The 20,340-nt window shown below is 39.8% G+C and overlaps 1 protein-coding gene across 1 annotated transcript in view; it reads right to left on the reverse strand.

Annotated features, from left to right (window-relative positions):
• The window catches only part of bmp4 (bone morphogenetic protein 4), a 37,382-nt gene extending 22,052 nt beyond the window's left edge, over positions 1 to 15,330 (reverse strand). Inside the window, exon 1 of the mRNA XM_037977903.1 lies at positions 15,230 to 15,330. Within this exon, the coding sequence (XP_037833831.1) occupies positions 15,230 to 15,264 (35 nt within the window). The 5' untranslated portion in view covers positions 15,265 to 15,330. The remainder of the gene's footprint in view (positions 1 to 15,229) is intronic.
• Positions 15,331 to 20,340: the final 5,010 nt, after the last annotated feature.

Genomic DNA, 20,340 nt, shown 5'->3' on the forward strand with positions numbered 1-20,340 from the left:
CCCAGAATGTGGTGGAGGTGAAGAACACCTTTGGATCCCTCAGAAGAAGCTGGAGAAAGTGATAAGTGGGATGACTCTGCAAACCGTTTTTCAACAAGCATTCATTGAAAAAATGGTTATTTTTTTAGCAGTATTACACAACTGAGTTCTTTTATTTATTTATTTGTTTGAAGTGGCAGTTAAGATGGGAATGATGATGGTGTTGGACTTCTTTAACATTGCTTTAGAATGTAACTTTTTTTTCAAACTTTTTTTTTTTTTTTTTGCACAAATAGGTCCAGAATGCAATAAGGACAAAGTTACTGAGCACATGGACTACAGTGACTTCAATTTACATAATTTAAGAAACCTTTGTTTTTTAAAACAATCTGTCCTTTTGGCTAAAGGAATACATTTTGAACAGAAAATGAAGACAGATGTTAAAATCACTAACAAATGTCTTTTATTGAACTCCATGAGAATCTAGTGTCTGCCTTATTCATACAACCTGCCGTCTTATGTGATTAAAGACATGATGGACATGTGGAAAAACTTGGCTTAACATGTTGACTATTTACAACCTTTTCTCTCTCCTGGACTTAACTAACTGATGTGTTTCCAGGTCTCAGCAGTTACTTTGGTGATGATGCTCACGTCTATATGGATTAAGGTATTACAAAACAAGTAATATCTGATAAACACAGTAAGCAACATTTGTGGCTATAATCATCTTTGAACTGCAAACAGTAATTGCTGTTCTGACTACTGGCCAACACAAAGGCAATGATGGTAAATTATATTTTTTGATAAATAATAATGAGCAGTAGGATAAAATCTCAACTCACCTTTTTCTTGGTATCAGTTTGTTTTGATTTATAATACATGTATTATTTTACAAGGGGGGGTTTTAAATCAGTCAAAAACAAAGTTAACGTTGCTGAAAGTTAATTCTTGTTTCAATAAAATAGTCTAAAACTGTNTCTGGGTCAAACTTGGACCGAGCCAAGCCTTGAAAGTTTTAACTCACCAGGGTTGGTTAGCAGTTTGACCCAACATACCTAGTTGTCTTCTACCCAAAAATTGGGTTAAAATGATTAATTTGTTGAATTAGAGCTAGTAAAGGTTTAATAAAAACACCCGATATCTGGGTTAATAAATATTTACAACTGGAACTAGCTAGCTGGTGCTAACACCTATTAGAGGCAGCTGGCTAGCCCCAGCTAATGTTATTTTAGGAACCTAACCTCACTGCCTAGAGCAAACTAAAGTTATTAATAATACAACCAGTTAAAAAGAGATGCACTCAGGTTTGATTGGGTCAACTTCTGGCTTAAAACGTTAGACTATGAGGAATGACACGGCTCATCTCTGACTCAACTGCTGGGTCAAACCTTTTGACCCAATATTTGGTCAAACCAACTCAACCTGTGACCCAACAGCATTGAGTTATCAAAATAATCCGTCAATTTTTAGTGTTTCTTCATCTTGAATACGCAGGTGTTTGAGCTTGTCACTTTTTTTCTTGTGTCGAACACTTTGCAGTCAAAGATAACTCTCTAAGTCAAATAAACCTGACTGCAGATGACCAAGAAGGGAGTATCCCTCACCGTGCCTTGGCGGATTTGCTTCTTCTTCATCTCACCTCGGTTTCCAACAGTGACATGACAGAAAGGACGAGCCAGAGCAGAGGACGCGAAGGAGAGGGAGGGGTAAACATATCAGCCCTCCTTTTGGAACCCTCAAGTAAATCAGCGATCTTTTAAAAGACGACGGAGAAGGAGAGAAGAAATGTGAGTCATCCCAGAAATGCGAGGGAGCTGCTCTCTTTGTGGACACAACGGGACAAAACGCTGCAGCTGCATCATTGTGTCTGCTTGACCTCACATGCAGACTCGCATAATAAAAAGCAAAATCTATCGCAAAGACGATGCCAAAAAAAAAAAAAGAGAAAAAGAAAGAAAAAAAAAAAGAAAGAAATCTGAAAGGTTTTGGGCGCAGAAAATAAAAATGCAGACCTGGGATTAGTTTGAAAATCTGCAGGCAAGAGAGAAAAGAGCAGTGGGAGCTTTTGGCATGTGAAGAGACGGGGAAGGTTATGAAGAAATATTTCACTTTGATGGAAGCCTTTTAGCAAACCTGTCAGGGATGAATGTGCTCACCTCAGGCTTAAACAATCCCCTGCAACCTTTCACTTCGAACAAACGCTCCCCCTCGCCTCACCCCCTCCTCTTTTTTTGTTTGTCAAGCTCTTCAGTGGAAGCGGTTTTTGGTAACTTAAAGCTACCATTGTTTCAGAAGCACCTGCTATGCCATGTTGGGCGGTTAAGGCTTTGTATTCATTTGGAGACGTGCACACAAACACACACACACACACGCAGCAACATGTAAACAAAAACCCACAATCGTCCTGCCACCAGTCCACAATCTGGCTTGTGTTTGCTTTCCGGAATTTTTTTCACAGTGTGGAAACATTTAGCTCTGATGAAACATGCATTTATCTATTTTTTTTTTTTCTTCCTCTCAAACCGCAGCCCCTAAAATCAAATAAACGAGGGAGCTCTATTCTTTTTTTCCCTCTATAAAGCCCCATCAAGAGGAATGCTGGTAATCCATGTCTACTCCTCCACCAGGCCTTGTTCCCCTCATTACCAGCCATGTTGTTCCTATTACGCCTCAATATCCTCTGCTCTTATCAAGATGAACGCACTGAGATGTCATTTCATGTTCTCTCGTTTTGCTCTTTTTGCCCCCTTAAACAGAGAACATCGCTTTACTGCACTGAACCAATTTACTGCATTGATGTGGAAAACTCTTGATTTTTCTTCCTTTTTCTGTCTTCTTGCATGGAACTCTCTTCAGACTGACTTTCTTACCTTCCCATTTAAATCTACCTTAAGCAAAATGAAACAAAATATTGTTATTGATCATAATGAGTTGTTTTTCTCTTGTTTTAATAAAGAGTCATCTGTCCAGAATGAATAAAATGAATATGATCTCTTAACAACTTGTTGCTTGTTACCTGTAACACCATATTTCTTCATATATGGATCATGTTTTTTTCTGATATTTATTTATTTAAGATATTTATTTTTGACAGGCCTTTTTTGTGAATCCTGATGTTATCAGTGAAGGTAATCCTTTTAAATCATGTTCAAAACAAAATCTGAAACAGTTCAGATACTGTAAATACCTCTGTGACACTCATGTAGTATGTTATAAATTAAATGGACATCTATTTATTGTCGTCTGCTGCTGAAAAGTGAAGGCAGATGATTATGGATTTGTCTGTGTGTTTTCATGCCTCTGTTACCAAAATATTCAATGAAGTACTAAACCAATTTTTATGCAACTTATAGAAAATAATCATTGTATGTACATCTACTCCTGATAAACTTTTGGAGCTAATCCAATTCAAGATCCACAGTCAACCGGCCTTACAAAACACAAATAAGGCTACAAATCTGTCAATTTTACATATGTTGACCCAAGTTTTGCTGTGGTAATAGTTGAGAGTATCATCAGTATTCAGTATCCTACCTGCAGTATGCAGCAGTCAGAGTGATCTCAGTATGCAGAAACAGGAAGAAATTCTCATACAGGAAATAAGCAGCTTGTCAAACTGTTCCAGAGCAGATTTCAGCCATCTAAAACAAAATTCAAAACTGTCATAGTGGTTTAAATAGATGCTTTATTGGACATTTTCTACAGCTTCAAGTTTGCATCATATGGTTAATCTAATTAGATTCAAGTCTAAATAGATGAGAATTTCTCTCTGATTCTCTAAACTGAGATTGATCTGATAACTGTTTTCTGCAGGTAGGATACTGACAATTCTAGTACTATGCATAATCTCTCTTTACAGCTTCCTTTGAAAAAATAAGAATGATCCATTTAACCCCCCAGAAGCCCTCGCAGCTGAAGAGAAGAGAAGAGCAGCCCTTTTAATTTCGGGTCCATTTCACCCGAAGGTTTGGGGCTGTAAAAGTTCTACAGTGGCATAAATATACAGGTTTCTGTTTCTTTTCTATATAAAATTTGGGCTCAATTCATAAAAATGTTTTACTTTTTAGGGGATATTAAAAGGACAGCTCACTGTGTCCAATCACATGTTAAATTATAGTAAATTTATAGTATTTCTTTAAAAGTTTTTTTTGTTGTTGTCATTGTTGTGTAATTTTTTAACCTTTTGACTTTTCACTGTGTTATCTTTTCTCTCATAGGCTGAATGTGAAGAGGCAAGGACAGACACATAGTGACTGAGAATGGTGCAAGAAGCAAAGAAATCGAAGCTGAAAGACTACAATTAGCCAGTGTGTGAACAAGCTCTTGTTTATTGACTTTCGGAGGGAAACTTTATTAACCTGCCCAGCCTTGAATGAAAGACACCTGCTGCTGCCACTTAGGCTGTCATTTCTGCAGTGAAGAGCCGCAGGGAGGGTCCTCACCGTACCCACTGCTGCCTGCTGCTCCATTGTCGAGCGCTCCATCATCCGGCAATTGAGTGCTACAACGTTTACAATGAGATTGGCTTTTGTTGGGTATTGTTGCTAAGCTGACAGACCTTTTCTCTTCACTTGACAGCAATCAAATTATGTTAGACAAAACCACTGACTCCAGTTTTGGTCCTTTTGTCTGCCATAAAAAAAAGGAGAAAAAACCTCTGGGCCTGATTGATTTTTTTTTTAGGTTGCCATTGGTGAAGAGGGTGATCACAAAGGAATTATTTTAACTAAACTGCCAACACAAAACTCCTGGTCAAAGGTGACTCATTAAATGACTGATTGTAGAGATTTCACACAGATCTTATTGTACATTTTTCCTCATTTATTTCTCTTCACTGACCATGTTAATATTGATACAATCAGGGAGGGAATCATACATTGATCATCCTGCACACATAGCTGGATGTGGATATGAGGTTGTTATTAGTTGTTTCAAAATTTGTTGAGTATTTTCTAAAAAATAATTCTAAATTATTCAACACTGATAATTTAATCAGCCAGTGATCGACAATAATTACCAGATAGGTCATTATTTAGTTTTAAAGGGGGATTTACTTGTCATACCTTATAAGCAAACAAGTGCAAAAAAAGAACTTTTTATATATTAAATTTAATTTCCCATTTCCAAAACATATAAATGAAATTACAATGTTTTTCACATGTGATCCCATGCTGAAACTCTTCCAAAATTACCTGGAAGACATGAGCAAAACGTGAATTTCATGTGTTTCTTGTTCCAAATCACACAGGAAATGTAATCCATGCAATCCAAATTAATTCAGAGTGCTTTAATGTAATCTAATTACAACTCAGTCCAGTACAATTTTGATTCAATGAAATTATATGCAGTTTAATTGAAACTAGTTATAAATTAATTCAGTTCAATCAGTTCCAGAAAACTATAAAAATGTAGATGACAGTAATGAAGAAAACTGGGCCAGGAGTTGCTGTATTTTGGAAAATTACTTTTAGTTGCTTTTGTTTACTCCTTCAAATAACTATGACTAATTTGGAGATTTGTTTGAAACTGAAATTGAAGTTCCAACAACACCAGAATCATATTTGATATTTGCTTGATAAACTTACTGATTAATTAAATTGACCCATAACACAACAGTTTTAATAGCAGTGAGATACTGTGGCATTTTAAGGGTAACTGACAAAACTGATTTGTCCTAATTTGTGTATATTTTGCAAATTAATGCAGTTTTGATTTTTCCACTGAGAGTGGAACTGTCCCCGAGGAGTTGAGAGGATGAATGAGTCCTCTGACTGAGTGATACTTCCTCTGAAGTGCTCAGTGTCAATAGCTAACTTTCAGCAGAATAGATAAAACCCAGCTACTCTGGCTTTTATCGTCTTTCCTGGGCTCAGGGAGCATTGATACCACCCATTACAAGGACAGCGCTGAAGGCGATCCGGGATGCGTGGGCTTCAAGGAGTATCCGTGCGTATACTTGTGTGAGTGCTTTTCCCTGTGCTGATAAAACCAGAGTGTGCTTAGCTGTCTTTAGTCCATTTGTGTAAGTGTGCATTCATTTATTTATTTGTTCTCATTCAGGAAATTAGGTAATTAGAAACCAAGCACAGTTTACAACTAAACATCTACAAATATACAAGCTGTGCACGTCCGACATTTAACCTTACTGGGGCCAACGTGTACTCTGCGGACCCCCTCGGGCAAACATTGTGTTGATGATTAAAGGTGAACAAAAATAATGTTGCAGACATTGGCTTGTCCTTTCGTCCTCCCAACACCCAGCAACAAACTATTCACTTATTTATACACTGTTAGAAATAATTTGATAGCAGGCACAGAGTTTCCTGCTTTTGCTTCATTGTGTGCAACATTTGTCCCCATTCCTTTTAAGCTGTCCCCCCAGTACTTCAGTTCAGGTGATTAGCTGTAGCAAATTCCCAAGGATTACCAGTCAGCTAACAGTTGCAGGTCAGAAATACTAAACTGTAAACAAGTCAAAGCATAGGCCCACATTTAGTCCAGCTTCGCTGTAAACCTGTTGACACTCTTATACGAGTTGCTGTTATTTTATTTTAAAATAAATAAATACAATATAAATTAAAGGAAGGAAAGCCACCATTTAGGCCAGAGTTTTAGACTAAGATCATCTTGTGTTTAGAAATGACAGTTGTAGCCATTTTGGTCAAACGTTGAAAATACCATTTGGTGCAATCTCATATCATGTCACTCTCAGTATGTGTTGTGGAAGACTCTCATCAATAACCACGCCAAAGTTTGGGCCAATTTCTGTAAAACTGACTTAGTTACAGCCATTATTTTGTGTGTGTGTTAGCAGTGGTGGCTTGAATTCAATTGACTCCAAGACTTCGCCAGTTGTAGATGCACATCCAATCATTACTCTCTGAAAGTTTTAATAAAATCTGTCCAGTGGTTCACGAGATATTTTGATAACAGAAAAAGCGGATGATTTCCAACAATTAATGCTAAAATTATAAACTAAGATCTTGCGCAATGTGTAGCACTTAGAGTATGGATTGTGAATGACTCACAGCTACGTCCACACCAACTTTTAGCACAATATCTGAAAAATGCACTTAATTATAGCTATTTCTGTTATTTAAGGTCAGTTTGCTGTGGTTGCCATTTTGAATTGAATTTACTTCATAAATTAATTAGTTGTTGATGAACATTAAATAATAATTCCCTGAAGGTTTCATTAAATTCTGTCAAATGGTCCATGAGATTTTTTGCTAACAAACAGAGAGAGTTGACTCCCATAGTTAATGCCAAATATTTCAATGCAGATTTTACCTGATCAGTTAGAGCTCAGGGTATGTGACGCTACTCCTGCACTAAATTTGACTTATAAATATTTGTCAAATTGACTGAGATAGATCCATTTTTCTTTTTGTTATGATCACTTCGCTGGTGTGGCCATTTTCAGTTTTGTATTCTCCTGAAGTGAATCCGTTGTAGATGTTAACCCAATGATTACTTATTCAAAAGGGTTCATTAAAATCTGTTCAGTGTTTCTTAAGATATTTACAGACACACGCACACACGCACACACACGGGCAAAAATGGTATCACTCCACCTTCGCCTTTGGGTGATAATAAGTTGTGGTTATGTGTGCAGAGGAAAGGGGGTTAATTAGTTGTGGAATGATGACCTTTACCTGACCTAAAGGAACATTTATTCTTAGCAGACATGATATTAATAAGGATGGCTAAGCACCATAAATATAAGGACTGGAATTTCTGTGACAATATTAAAGCATGCAGGCAGCATTTAAATGTGAATTAAATGCAATTTAAGCATCTATTGTATATGAATTTTGCTAGTTTTATTTCCCAAATTAAGTACCTCGCAAAGCTTTAAAAATGTACTTGGGGAGACTTTTCTTTTCAACTTGTTTTAAAAAAAGGTTTATATGAAAATAAGACAAGCTGTTTGACTAAATAACGAATATGGTTAACTCAATAGTTCATTGTCGTTATTTCTAAACTAAGATTAAGATCTTCAAGGTGAAGAACATGCTCCGTGAATTGATGTCTGTAGCATAAAAGCATTGTTGCCTTCTAAAGGCATTCATTTTGTGTTTCGCATATCCCTTTTCCACCCTTCGTCTGCTGCATGTTGGCCAGACTCTGCAAACCAGGCCTCTCAAGAGAAGAGGCAAAAGAACTACTGTGGTGGGCAGAAAAGTATAAATAGGTATAACTTAGAGCCACTCCTACTCTTGGTCTCCCCATTCTTGGTGTTGCCTCCTCTCTGTCTTGAGTCGTTCTATCTGCTCCATCATGCGTTTGAACCCTGCTAAATAAGCCACTTTTGTGGTGCTTTTCAAGAGGAACCCCTCTGAGAGGCAGCTTCTTTCTGTGACTGGGGACAGGCAGTCGGCCAGCTTCCAGAGTAAACATATAATCATCCCTCGGACGGCTATAATTATATCTGGGATGTGAGGGAACAGAAGCAAGAAAGGGCCGAGCAGATACGCAGCAGCAGTAAAGCAGAAATCTGCGCACTTAATATTTGTTTTCCGCTGGGAAATAAAGCCCAGGTTGGATTCAGGCAAACACAAGGAGAAGGAAAAGCAAGCAAAGTGGCAAGCTGCTAGTTTAAAGGGATAGCTCAGATATTTTCAAGCAGGGTTCTGTGGAAATGTTATAAACATTTAACTCTTATCTGTTGTAGATAACTCTTTAAACAGTCTCAGTTCAGAAAAATACAAATTAGTTCTGACCAGAATGGGGAGAAAACTGATAATCACATGGTCATTTTCATAGAGTTCAGTGGTTGTTTACAAATGGCTGCCAGCAGACGCTGTATGCCACGGAGTCCGGCAATATTTCTCAACGCTGTTCTTTTTTTAAGCCCTGCTGCTCCTAAAAAATATATTTTTATGTGTACTCACTCTTCTGCTTCTTCCCGTAGAAGCTCTCCTTCCATGCTTTTATTAACAGTTCTTCTTCTACTGTTTAGTTGTAGCGCCGTTTCGTGTCAGAAGTTTAAAAGTGAATGAGAAAAGATTAAATTTTATGAGTTGAGAAATATCCAGAGATGCAGTATTTGACCCGAAAAACCTGTTCTTGTAAAGACAATGGCAAAACCAAAAAAAAAGATATTAGCTGACCATACAGTATATTGCTTAAAAGATTGGCTGATCTGGTAGAAAAGAAAAACACATTAAGCTAATATTTTAAAGCTGATTTGTGTTTTACTGCACAATTCAGCTTGAAACGTCTTCTATGTTTTAATGGCGTAATTGACAGGCTTCTAATGACACTCCATTGTGCCTGGTGTGTTTTTGCCTTGAGGTCATTCAAAGAGTTAGCTACAGCAGGTGAGAAATTAATTGTTTATAATATTTCCTCTGAAACCCACTTCAAAAGATCTGAATTATCCCTTTGGCTGTTTCATTTTGTCATTCAGACACATAAGAGCGCACACACCTTTGGTGCACATTTTCAGCCACTAGCAGTTTAACCACACAAAAACCGTTGGTGGTTTTAGGGACGGTATATAGAGGTCCTTTTAGGCTTTTTATTTTATCCAAATTCTGTCACAAGCAACTTAAATGTGGTTGACTAACTAGCATACTTTGTGGTCAGCTCCCATTCCAACAGGCCAGGCTAAAGAAAAATGGATTATAGTGCCTGGGTGGAAAATCAAATGACTTCCAAGATGTGTCTTTCAGTCATTAAAAATGAATTTGTCGCTACTGAGCAGTATAAAAGAAACCGAGCCTGTGAATACCTGTTTTCCTTTGCATCACCTGACTCCTTTTGAAAACCAGTCCAGCCTTCCTCTTTTATGGGAAAGTTCCCCTCTAATTTTCCCTGTCTGTGGTGCCCTTGAGCCAGATTGAACGGGGGTGTGGAATTGTGACATCACATCATTTAGGCAAATTCCATGTAAAAGGAAAAAAGGAACAGCTGAAGGTACTCTCCATAAAGCAGTGGAAATACTATAAAATTATAGGAAGCAATTAGCTGATAATTAGGCAACCTAAATACCCCCCCACCGTCCTCACACATCATTACAGCCTACTAAACGGACTAATATATGAGCACAGAAACTCTGAGAGGTCTCTCAGGATGCAGGTTGAGGCATCGGGAGCAGCAGGGACCAAGAAGGGAGGGCTGAGGGAGCAGGCAGCAGCTGGGGTCAGGAGAAGGCATGTTAATCACCACTATCCTGTCAACAACAAAGCCTGGGCCTCACCCAAATGCTCTGCTCGGTAGCTGTAATAATGCCACGTGAATCAGGCCGAGGTGTCACATGAGAATCGAGAGGAAGGAAACAAAAACATGGGCTGATGATGCAATTACAGCGGAGGAGCAAGCAGAAAGATAATAAGACAGAACAGAAAATCCTCGAGTGGTTCCTTCTTTTTCTTAACTATCACTTCATTACCCCAACACCCCCTCAGCCCCAGATGAAAACCCATAAATCAGCATCATTGGCTGTTACATGACATGACTTATTGCTTGTATGACACACCCATCCCAGTAATCACAGCTACTCTTTTTATTTGCACCACTGGGGGAAAAAACTGTGAACTTGAATGCTGAACAGTTTAATTTCTTTACTGTATCTCTGTGACCTCCTTTCTAGTCATTTTAAGGTAGCCTGCATGTTATTTGCACTAACAATCAAGTGCACTTTTTCTTGTTTCTCTGGTAAATGGGTTATTTCCAGCTCCACTAATTAAAACATAAGCACTTCCTTCAGTGACCAGACTGCGACCCCGGATTGGGTCACATTACTGAGTCGTGGACTTGTTTAGATGTTTTACTGCTAAAGAAAACATCATTAGGATCTGCGAGGGTATTTCACTTTTCCCTCATGTCTGCAACCCAGAGGTAAAGGCCACCCAACCACAACCCATCCCCCTGCAAGGACCATGGCATTAGACCTGACCTTCAACCTACTGACCCTCCACACACAGAGAAATATGTACAAATTTCAATACAGAATTGCCCTTTACTCGAGCTCAAATCATTTCAAACTGTTCTTTTAGGCCCTTCCATCTGGATTGTCTCTGCTCCAGCAATTGTCTGATCTGACACAGGCTGATAATAAGGTCAGGCTCAAGTGAAACCAGAAACAATTTGTTTTGGTCTGAGCTATCATTCCATTTCCCATAAGCAGTGCCTCTCCCTTCTTTCTCCTCAGCCTCTCTTTGTATCTCTTGCCAAGAGTTAAAAGGCAGGACTTTAGACACAGTTACAAAAAACAGCTGCTGAGTAACTTTCCTCTTAGAAACACACTAAAGGCCATCCCAGATTTACATATCTTAGTCCAAATCACAAACTGCATGCCTTTTAGAGAGCCCCAAGGAGCTCCGCTCGCTCATTTGGAGCAGCGTTTCAGAGCCCACCTCTGGAATGAATAAAGGAGGAAGTAGGGAGGCCACACGCACCCTAAGGCAGGAAGTGACATAGACATGACGCTGGGGCAGCAGTTGTTTTGAATCTTGTATAACAAAAAGTGAGTTCTTAAAAGCAACAGTAAATTCAGGGGGAAAGGGATGAGGAGAAGAAAAACTTAATTTAATTAGAGCCGTTGCCTAAAGCAGCATTTTCCATTCTAAACAAGGCCATTCTAAACCCACCGATGTAAACACAGCATGCCCTTTGACCCCAGCGGTAAACATCTGCTCATGGATAAGCTTTCACCCTCATTTGAGCACCGCCTGTAATGACAGTGATGAATATGCTTTTAACCACCAAATGTTGCATGAAAATGGATTTTTACTTGCAAGTTAAGTTAAAAGAAACTAAACCTATAATATATAATACATTTCTTGTGACAAGTAAAGCTGTGCAAAAATAAAATTACTGACGCAAACAAAGCAAAGTTTTTAATGTGCCTATTTTTATGTGCACAGCCAGGAATGCAGTTTTGCAAGCAATTATTTTGTTGCCTACCTTTGTTTTCTATCCACCTTTGCAGTCAGCAGTCCCTTGGTTATGATTTAATCTGCTGATGTACTAGTTGTTCAATACATGAGAAAGTTAAATGAAAAAAGAGTTAAATTGCAAAAAATTCTGAAGACTCCAACTCGCTGCAAACCAGTGAGATACCACCTTTCGTGCATTGGCAGACATGCCTAGCAAATGAAGGAAGACCCTTGAAAGGGTAGACAGCAGCCAAAGGGGGGGTCAGGTGCCTGAGGATCCATAAAAGAACTGGTTAGGCCTTGGGGGCAGGAAGGAGGCAATTAAAATGACCTCCAAAAATACCCAAACACTGGGCACAAATGTTTTTCATGTTGTGGAAGATGCAAGATGATGGAAATTGTTAGAGTTTGGAAAAAAATGGGAAAGAAATTTAAAATGGAGGTTCAGTTGATGACTAGGTCTGACGGGACCACCGCTGAGGAAGAGGGCAGACTGTCAAGACAGATGACTTCCTACAACTACTGGAGTTTGATTATCCCCTCAAGGCCCCGAGAGAGCCTTATAAAAGCCTCCTAATTAAGAGCAAACTATTTATAGATGGCTTAATGAGTCTAGGCCACTAAAAGAAGAGAGGGAATGAGGGACTGATAAAGAAAGTGTCCACTTACCACTCAGGGGTTACTACCTCCATGCCTTCAGAGGTCTAGCTGAAAAAATCCAAACACTGCCACCCATGGGCAATCAAAGAAAAACAATCAAAATGGTTGTGTTTTACTCTTTTTTTATCTTTGATATAATTACATGTTTAATAAAATGAATTTTTGTAGACTGGATCTAAAGCTAAAGTATTATTCCAGTAGTATTATTCCTTTAATCCTGACATATGGTGGTATCTACTTAAACCTGAACATGACCATCAAGGCAAATAAGCAATAGGAATTTTTATTTAAAAAACATGAATAACACCAGCAAATGATGGCAACATCACTCTTTTCAGTTACGCAACGCATCCTGACATTTTCATAATGTCCTGTATGTTGATTTTAACTGATCATTCTCTTAAAAGTTTGAACAATAACTCACTTTTTTTGCCCCAGAGGCAAAGACTGAACCAAGTGACTGGCCTGGCCTACAACATCTGATAAGTCCAACATTACAAACAGAGGGATAAGCTCCTCGAGGTCATTCATCATACCACTCCCCCTAAAGCTCCTTGCATCCTGGTCACCGCCCTCCATGACTGATAACCTGCATTGATCCTATCTATCTGCCTGTGTGAACAACAAATGCTACAAATTCACACCAGCTCTTTTAAAGTTACATACACGCACACAAGCTTGTGCACAAGTATGCAAATCCACCTGTGATGAGTATGAACAAGAATTAAGATGCACGAATAGAACGCAGTCACAGCACCAGCTTTAATCTTGATTAACTAGAAACAAATGCTCCTTGGAGAAGTGTCTAATTCAGTCAACATGTAAAGAAATGAATGAAAACTGACAAATTCCTGCTCATTTACAATTTATGCAGCACTCTTGTGAAGACCACATCCTATAAACCCCACTAGACTGATCATACAATGCCAATTGCATCTATTGGCCATAAAAAGTGCAATAAAGTTTCTGGTAGCTGTCTTGGGTTGTTTTCACAATTGAAGTTGAAAGAAAAAAATCCCTCGCCCTCAGTTCCTTGGTAACATGCTGGGTGTTATCCCCCTTTACGTAAATGAAGGCATGTTTTGTTCTGTCAGAGGCGAAGCAGAGACTGAGACGTGTTTGGCTTTAATGATGAATCTGATTCTAGGCAGGGAAAGATCAGGAACTGCAATAACACTGGTTGATTAAACTATTCTAGATGTCTTTATTTATAAATCCAGTATGAAGTATAATGCTCTGACTCCCCAAAGTGAAAAGAACATCATAAAGAAAAGTAGTGTCCAATATTCAGAGAATTGCCAAACCCAATGTACCCATTTTTTTTAAACCAAACCTGGGAGCATGCAATGTGGCTCCAATTGTATCTCTGTGTGTGTATCCACCAGAAGGGTTATTGGTAGGCAGGAGGAGGGGAGTTTTCGGGAGGGGATGCTGAGCTGAGAATGCCAGGAATGTCCAGCCCTGTTTACAGCCCGGGCTGGTTCACACCTGCAGGTCAGGGTGCTATCACCAGGCCCGGGCCCCTCCTCTCCCTTCTGCCCCCCTCCCCTCATTACATGGGGGTCAAGCTCAGAGGTGACCTAATTAGAAGCTCATTACATCACAGACAATCTCCATTAGCATGCCAAGCTGGCCTGTTAATCCATTAGCACCACAGAGGCCCCCAGTGCAGTCTTTACATTCCTGCTCAGATGGCCCTCAGTTAGGGCCCCTGCCACACACAAGGACTCACTCTTACATCTCTTATAATGGAAGACACTGAGTCAATGCACACACTCTGTTATAATTACAAACAATAGCAAGAATGTTAATACACTGGTATGCCTAACCATATTAAAAACAGGGGCTATTTTAATATGAGCCATTTAGTTAAAGATAAAATGATGGGTTTTTTTCTTTTCTAAATACCATTTACATGACTTTTGTGACAACTGGTAAAAAAAAAATCTGATTCAAGGTTTCAATTTTCTTAATTAGCACATTTTTTCAAAGGACAAGCATTATTTTTAACCCCAAACATCAGAACTAAATTGATAGTTAAGATCTTTTGATGAAAGGTTTTGATGAACAGTTTTTTACACCTTTGCACAGTAAATTTTGTTGCTGTGCAGACAGTATAATGTTTCCTGTAGGAATATTATAATCTTTCTACTATGTAATTTAAAACTGACTGTGGTGTAAAGGTTTATAAAACAGCGCTTGCATGAACCGCCATAAATGTTTTTGTTAGATTAGTGTTGTTTTAATGCAGCAGAGATCTGGACTAGCCATTAGTTTATCAATCCAGTCAGAATTAAATTGTTTTGATCAAACAAACTTTTCTTCTGAGTCCCACTTTCAAAGCTCAGAACTTTCCAATTAGAACAAATGTAGGAAAATCAGATTAATTAACTTTGACGCTTGTCAAACAACATCAAAAAAGCCTTTCTTTACACGTTGGTGCCTGAATGTCTCATATATCTCAACCAATGTCAAAAATCATCAGCAAAAACATTGCAGTGCTAACTGAAGGCGTACTCTATGTCCCATTACAAATAAAATATACAATTAAACAAAACAGCATTTTGATAATGGTCAGTGTTGGGTAAGTAACTGTCATCAACCTCAATAGTCTCTTTTGATTTAGGTTTTGAGCAGGGCTATATGTGAATAATTGTCAGACAGTAAATGCAAAACAAGTTAACTTCAGTGTGCCTACCTACCTTTGATGAAGAGTAGGTAATGCTCCATGAAACATCCATTTCTCCCTATCTTAAACATTAGAGTGAAATAAAGAAGAAATGACACAAAGTCATAAGTCAGTGAGCTGTTTTTGTCAGTTACATAACAAAGTTACAACCCTCTAAATATTTTTTTGTGTAGTTGCCCTTGGTCTGGTTGGGATTACTGCTGCCTTCAAACTAAAGTTGTCAAAAGTAAAAAATTACAGTTCCTCAAGCATGTGTCAACAATTTTTTTCTGCTTCTTTTTTCAACTGTTTATCCCCATAAAGAAACCTCCCGGACTTCGTCTTTGTTTAATAAGGCCTCTAAGTGTTTGGTGCAGCTGTGGTGTTGTGGCTCGGAGCAGGGGACTGAAAGACTCAGTATCTATCGCCTCACGGGGGACCTTGGAGATACCGAGCCCCACTACCTTCTCTTTGAAACCTTTTCCCTCTGGTGACTGGCAGACCATACAACGCACAGAGCTTTGTAAGTGACTCCATTGTCGGGGGCAGATTGAGAGGAAAAAAGGGGACTAGCCCTCGGGATAGAAAAGCAAGGTGAAACAAAAAGGTCTGACTCTCTGGTCTGAAGAGGGCAGGCATGGATCAAAGGACTGGGTGCTGACCTGCGGTCTTTGTCCGTCAGACAGCCCTGGCTTCATTTAACCTCTCTCTGGAGGTCGCCAAAGCCCACTGGGGTATCGAGCTACACAGAAGCCATGCCCTATAGGGACATCTCAGTGCCTCCCCCACAACCCCTCCACCTGGGACAATATTGCAGGTGAAAGTGGATGGGAGGAGTTGGTCTGTGCATCGCCTCAACCTGTCAGGGATGAACCACAAAGGGAGTTGAGCCCTCTCTCCGGATGCCCGGCGGCCAAGTCTTACCTTACTATATGGCATTCACATGGCCTTGCTGCCTCCCTTCCCAAGCTCCACTGGGAGAGGTCCAGCATGGGGGGTGGGGGGCAGAACAGAGAGGAACTCACAGTCGCTCACCTGGGGATGGTAAACCTCAGCTATGTGGCAAACAAAGGTGAACTTAATGAATCTCTGCTGCATTGTTAAGTTGTGGAAACTTAAATCTTCTTGCCTTAAAGAACTGTTGAATAGAGAGGATTTTCTATGGTTTTAGAGGCCATATGACTTTTAAAAACCTGTCCATCATGCTTTCTGTAAAGACAGATAACAAACAGGCTGTGCACAACAAATACCTGGTTCTATTGAAAAAATAATGACATTAAATTTTCAGCAGTTGCCCTGAAGTTGTGTGGTAATGCAAAAACACTTTTTTTTTTAAAAAAAGGGAAAAGAAAGCTAAAAATACCTACATTTCATTAGAACAGCAAGTAAACATTTCCAAAACTGAACCAAAACAATTTATAAGGTGACAGAATTACTCTATCCCATGATAGATAGACAGAACCAAAGGTCAAGGTGTGGAGCTTTTGAAAAGAATGAAAGAAAATGAGGATGGGCGGCAAATGGAAGCAGGAGTACCTGGGCTGAAATGAGGATGGTGGGGTCTAACAATGTTGGGAACGAAAGCGGCCAAATTGTCCAGCTTTCATTAGCGTGCTGAGTGAAGCCTCTGCTGAGGCCTCGATTCCCAAGACTCTCAGATAACAAGTGGCTTCCCACACTGAGGCTTTCTGTTTTCTGTTTCCTCTCCAATAAAACCAGCCACAGAGAAGGAGAGATGTGGAGCAAGAGTGATAGACGATTGGGGAAAGGGGAGAGGGAGAGAGGACCCCCGTGGTCCGCTGTTATCTGTCTGCCCCAGTCAGTTTGAAGGGGGAGAGGCAGTTTGGTTTATTTTCCTCAAGCCCAATGAATGGCTGCCGACAAGCCATTTCTGATGGCCATGATAAGATATCCCACCCCCGGTGTCCCACCTCTACGGCCCCGAACAGACCTCCGGGTCCACCTTTCAAGTAACAAGGTTAACCGTCTCTCTGAGAGCTGGTACTGAAAGACAAAGTAAGGTGGTCTTGTGCTGAAATGCACAAATGTAGCAGACTGAGTGAAAGCGGAAGGCAATGAGTGGGCCTCACTTATTTGACCTCCCACACAGAGTAATGCACAGACCAGGACAAAAGCATTCCATAAGCAAAACCAGTCACCCTGTTAGTGATATGTATTGCTGTAGATATGACCCACAGAGCACTCTGCTGCACGCAGCTGGCTGCTGCCGGGCGATGAGGCACAGCAACAGTCATAAGGATGCCCTGAACTATTGGATCCACAGAGTTCAGTGTGCTGACAATTAAATTAGCAAAACTGCTGTCATATCTTGAATCTGATTGACTCCAAAAAACAGTTGTTGATGTACAACCAAAAATTACTTTCCAAGAAGTTTTTCAAAAAATGTTTATATATTTTTTTTTTTTATATTTTAGAAAGGACCCTTTAATGACCCTTGAAAAAAACAATACCAGGGGGTAAGTAAGGAAGGCAGAAATAAATCCATCAGGTTTTGTTTGATTACTTTTTTTGTAAGCTACTTGACTATCTCTTTCATAGTCTTTGACAGGATTTCACATTCAAGTATGCAAGGAAATGTGATTTGAGAAAAAGTGTAACTGCAAATGCTCACATGGTTGTATAAAAACCTGAATGCACAAAGTGTGGTATTTTCTAGGAGTTACAAAGAAAGACAAAAGTATTCAAACTGAGAAATAATTAAATGAGACTTTGCATGGTCACAGAAGTGAAATGCCAATGCTTTATTACTTCTAAACAAACAGCAAAAGCATACCAAGCCAGCCTGATTCTAATTTAGAGGTTCCTGTACAGAGCACTCACACACGCACACCACCAAACAGTCGTAATCAAACCCTCCCAATCTACTCTGTCCTCTCGTTTTAACTGATAGCAACAAGAGGATGCTCAGGCAGCACGCTGAAGCGACGGTGAGAGGTGAAGGCAGCGATGGAGAGGGAAGTAAGAGGGTGTCTGTGTTGCAGAAGTAGGGTGGCAGCAGTGATAAACTGTGACCTTCTCCTCATACTGCAGCCTGCCTAATGGTTGCTCTGAGTGTTCCAGCTCAAGGTGTCTAAGCCTCTAAATGGAGGGGTATTTTTATCCTCCTCTCTTTTACAAACACACTCACATATTAACAAACACTGTGAACAGAGTGTATAGTCATAGCTGATGTCCGGGTGCACCACAGGGTGGGCGAGAACTGGCGAGTTGGCACGCAGCGCTGGCAGTACTCAAGTTCCTGATAGCTTTCAGGGGCCTCTTTGATGTTCCTTGCATCCCCCGTCCCCCTAACCACTCCATTCCCCAGGCCTCCCCCTCACAGGAAATTGCATTCTGTCCTCTGCTATAGCAGATAAATGAGGCAAGCGAGGGGCTGCACACTGTCACCGGCCAACCTGGCCTGTCTCACACAGCAACCTGTAGCGTATTAGCCAATGCACTCCTACCCAGCACCTAAATGTACACACAAAAACATACAAATTGTAGGCGGGCATGTCATTGTATAGCCCATACACTTTTTTTCTTCAAAGTAATAGTATGCAACTTCAGTACGTTGCTAATATAAACTCCAAGTTGCTGTGCAAACAGACTAAAGTTTGTTATCTATCTGAAATTAACCTCACAATGAGACAGTAAAAACAAGACTTTTTGCAGTCGCAGCTACTGTGTCACTACACATTACATCAAATGGACTGCTCATGTAATGGGGACGCCAGTGGAACTTATAGGCAAGGAGTCGACTACACATTTCTATCTTCTATGATATGTGCATACACGAGTGCATGCTTTTTGTTGTATGCAATGGTGTGTTAAGTGCACATGTGTGAATGTAGATATAGTAGATGTCTGAGATCATGGGTCCATGTGCAGGCTACTGGCCTCAGCCAACAAGAATGTTAGATTTGTGCTTCGCTACAAGCATTAGGCTCTGTGGTAATAAAATGAGTTACAGCTACAAAGTGATGTCAGTCCTACTGGAACCCAGTTTCACAACCCCACCCTGCATGAAATAGATTTAGAGTTGTTATACTAAGCGACCACTGTGTCACCTCTGTCACTACATGTTAAGCTGCATTAAAAAAGTTAAGTCCATTCTAATTTTTCTGAAGAAAAGCCGAAATTCAATGAGGATTTAGTATGATTCCCCCAATGTCACATCTAATCTCAACGATGTGACAACTCTGGTGTTGGCTTTGCTATATGCTTTTTAGCCATTGTCATGTTAGAAGGTGAATCTATGGCCCAGTTTGAGGCCCTGAGCACTTAATTCAGCCTTTCGTTAACCCTGACAAGTCTCCCAGTTCCTGGAGCTGAAAAAACACCCCACAGCACGATGCTGCCACCACCATGCTTCACTGTTGGGATGTTATTGAACAGCAGATGAGCCGTGCTTGGTTTCCTTCATTCATGACTTTTATAACTTAGGCTAAACAGTTTTACCTTCATTCTATCAGACCAGAGAATCGTGTTCCTCACTTCAAGTAAACTTTCAACAGTTTTGAGGCTTCCATCTAGCTACTCTGCCATAAAGCTTAAAAATAGTGGAGGTCTGCATTTCTGGAACAAAGGATCTCATCAGGTTCCTGGTCATTTTTCTTACTAAGGCCCTCCTCCCTTGATTGTTCAGTGTGGCTAGGTGACCAATACCTTGAAGAGTCCTGGTTGAGCCAAAAGATTTTCATTTGAGAATTGAGAATGCTATAGTGCTCTTATTTTTTTTTCTGAAATGATTAAGGCCTATCCTAGAAAAAAAAATGTCTTTGTGTATGTATCATTGAGCATTAATGATGCTAGCACAGCTGCACTGCCATAACATTAGGAACATTGAACTTTAAACTGATAATCAGCCAGATGGTCCCTTTTTACCCTGGAGGGCGCAGTGCTAATGATGTGCTAATGATTTTTTTATTTATTTTTTTGTCGAACTTTATTTTAAAACTTGAAAAATGTTGCTTGTTTTAAATTTAAATGAAGCAGACCTTTTTGTATATATATAAAAAAAATTCCCTTCTCACCCTCCGCGGGTGGTCTTTGTTTCATCCTCTGAGCTCGGGTCCTCTACCAGAGGCCTGGGAGCTTGAGGGTTCTGCGCAGTATCTTGGCTGTGCCTAGAACTGCACATTT

This window comes from Kryptolebias marmoratus, linkage group LG10, assembly GCF_001649575.2.
Source record: "Kryptolebias marmoratus isolate JLee-2015 linkage group LG10, ASM164957v2, whole genome shotgun sequence".
Taxonomy (NCBI): Eukaryota; Metazoa; Chordata; class Actinopteri; order Cyprinodontiformes; family Rivulidae; genus Kryptolebias; species Kryptolebias marmoratus.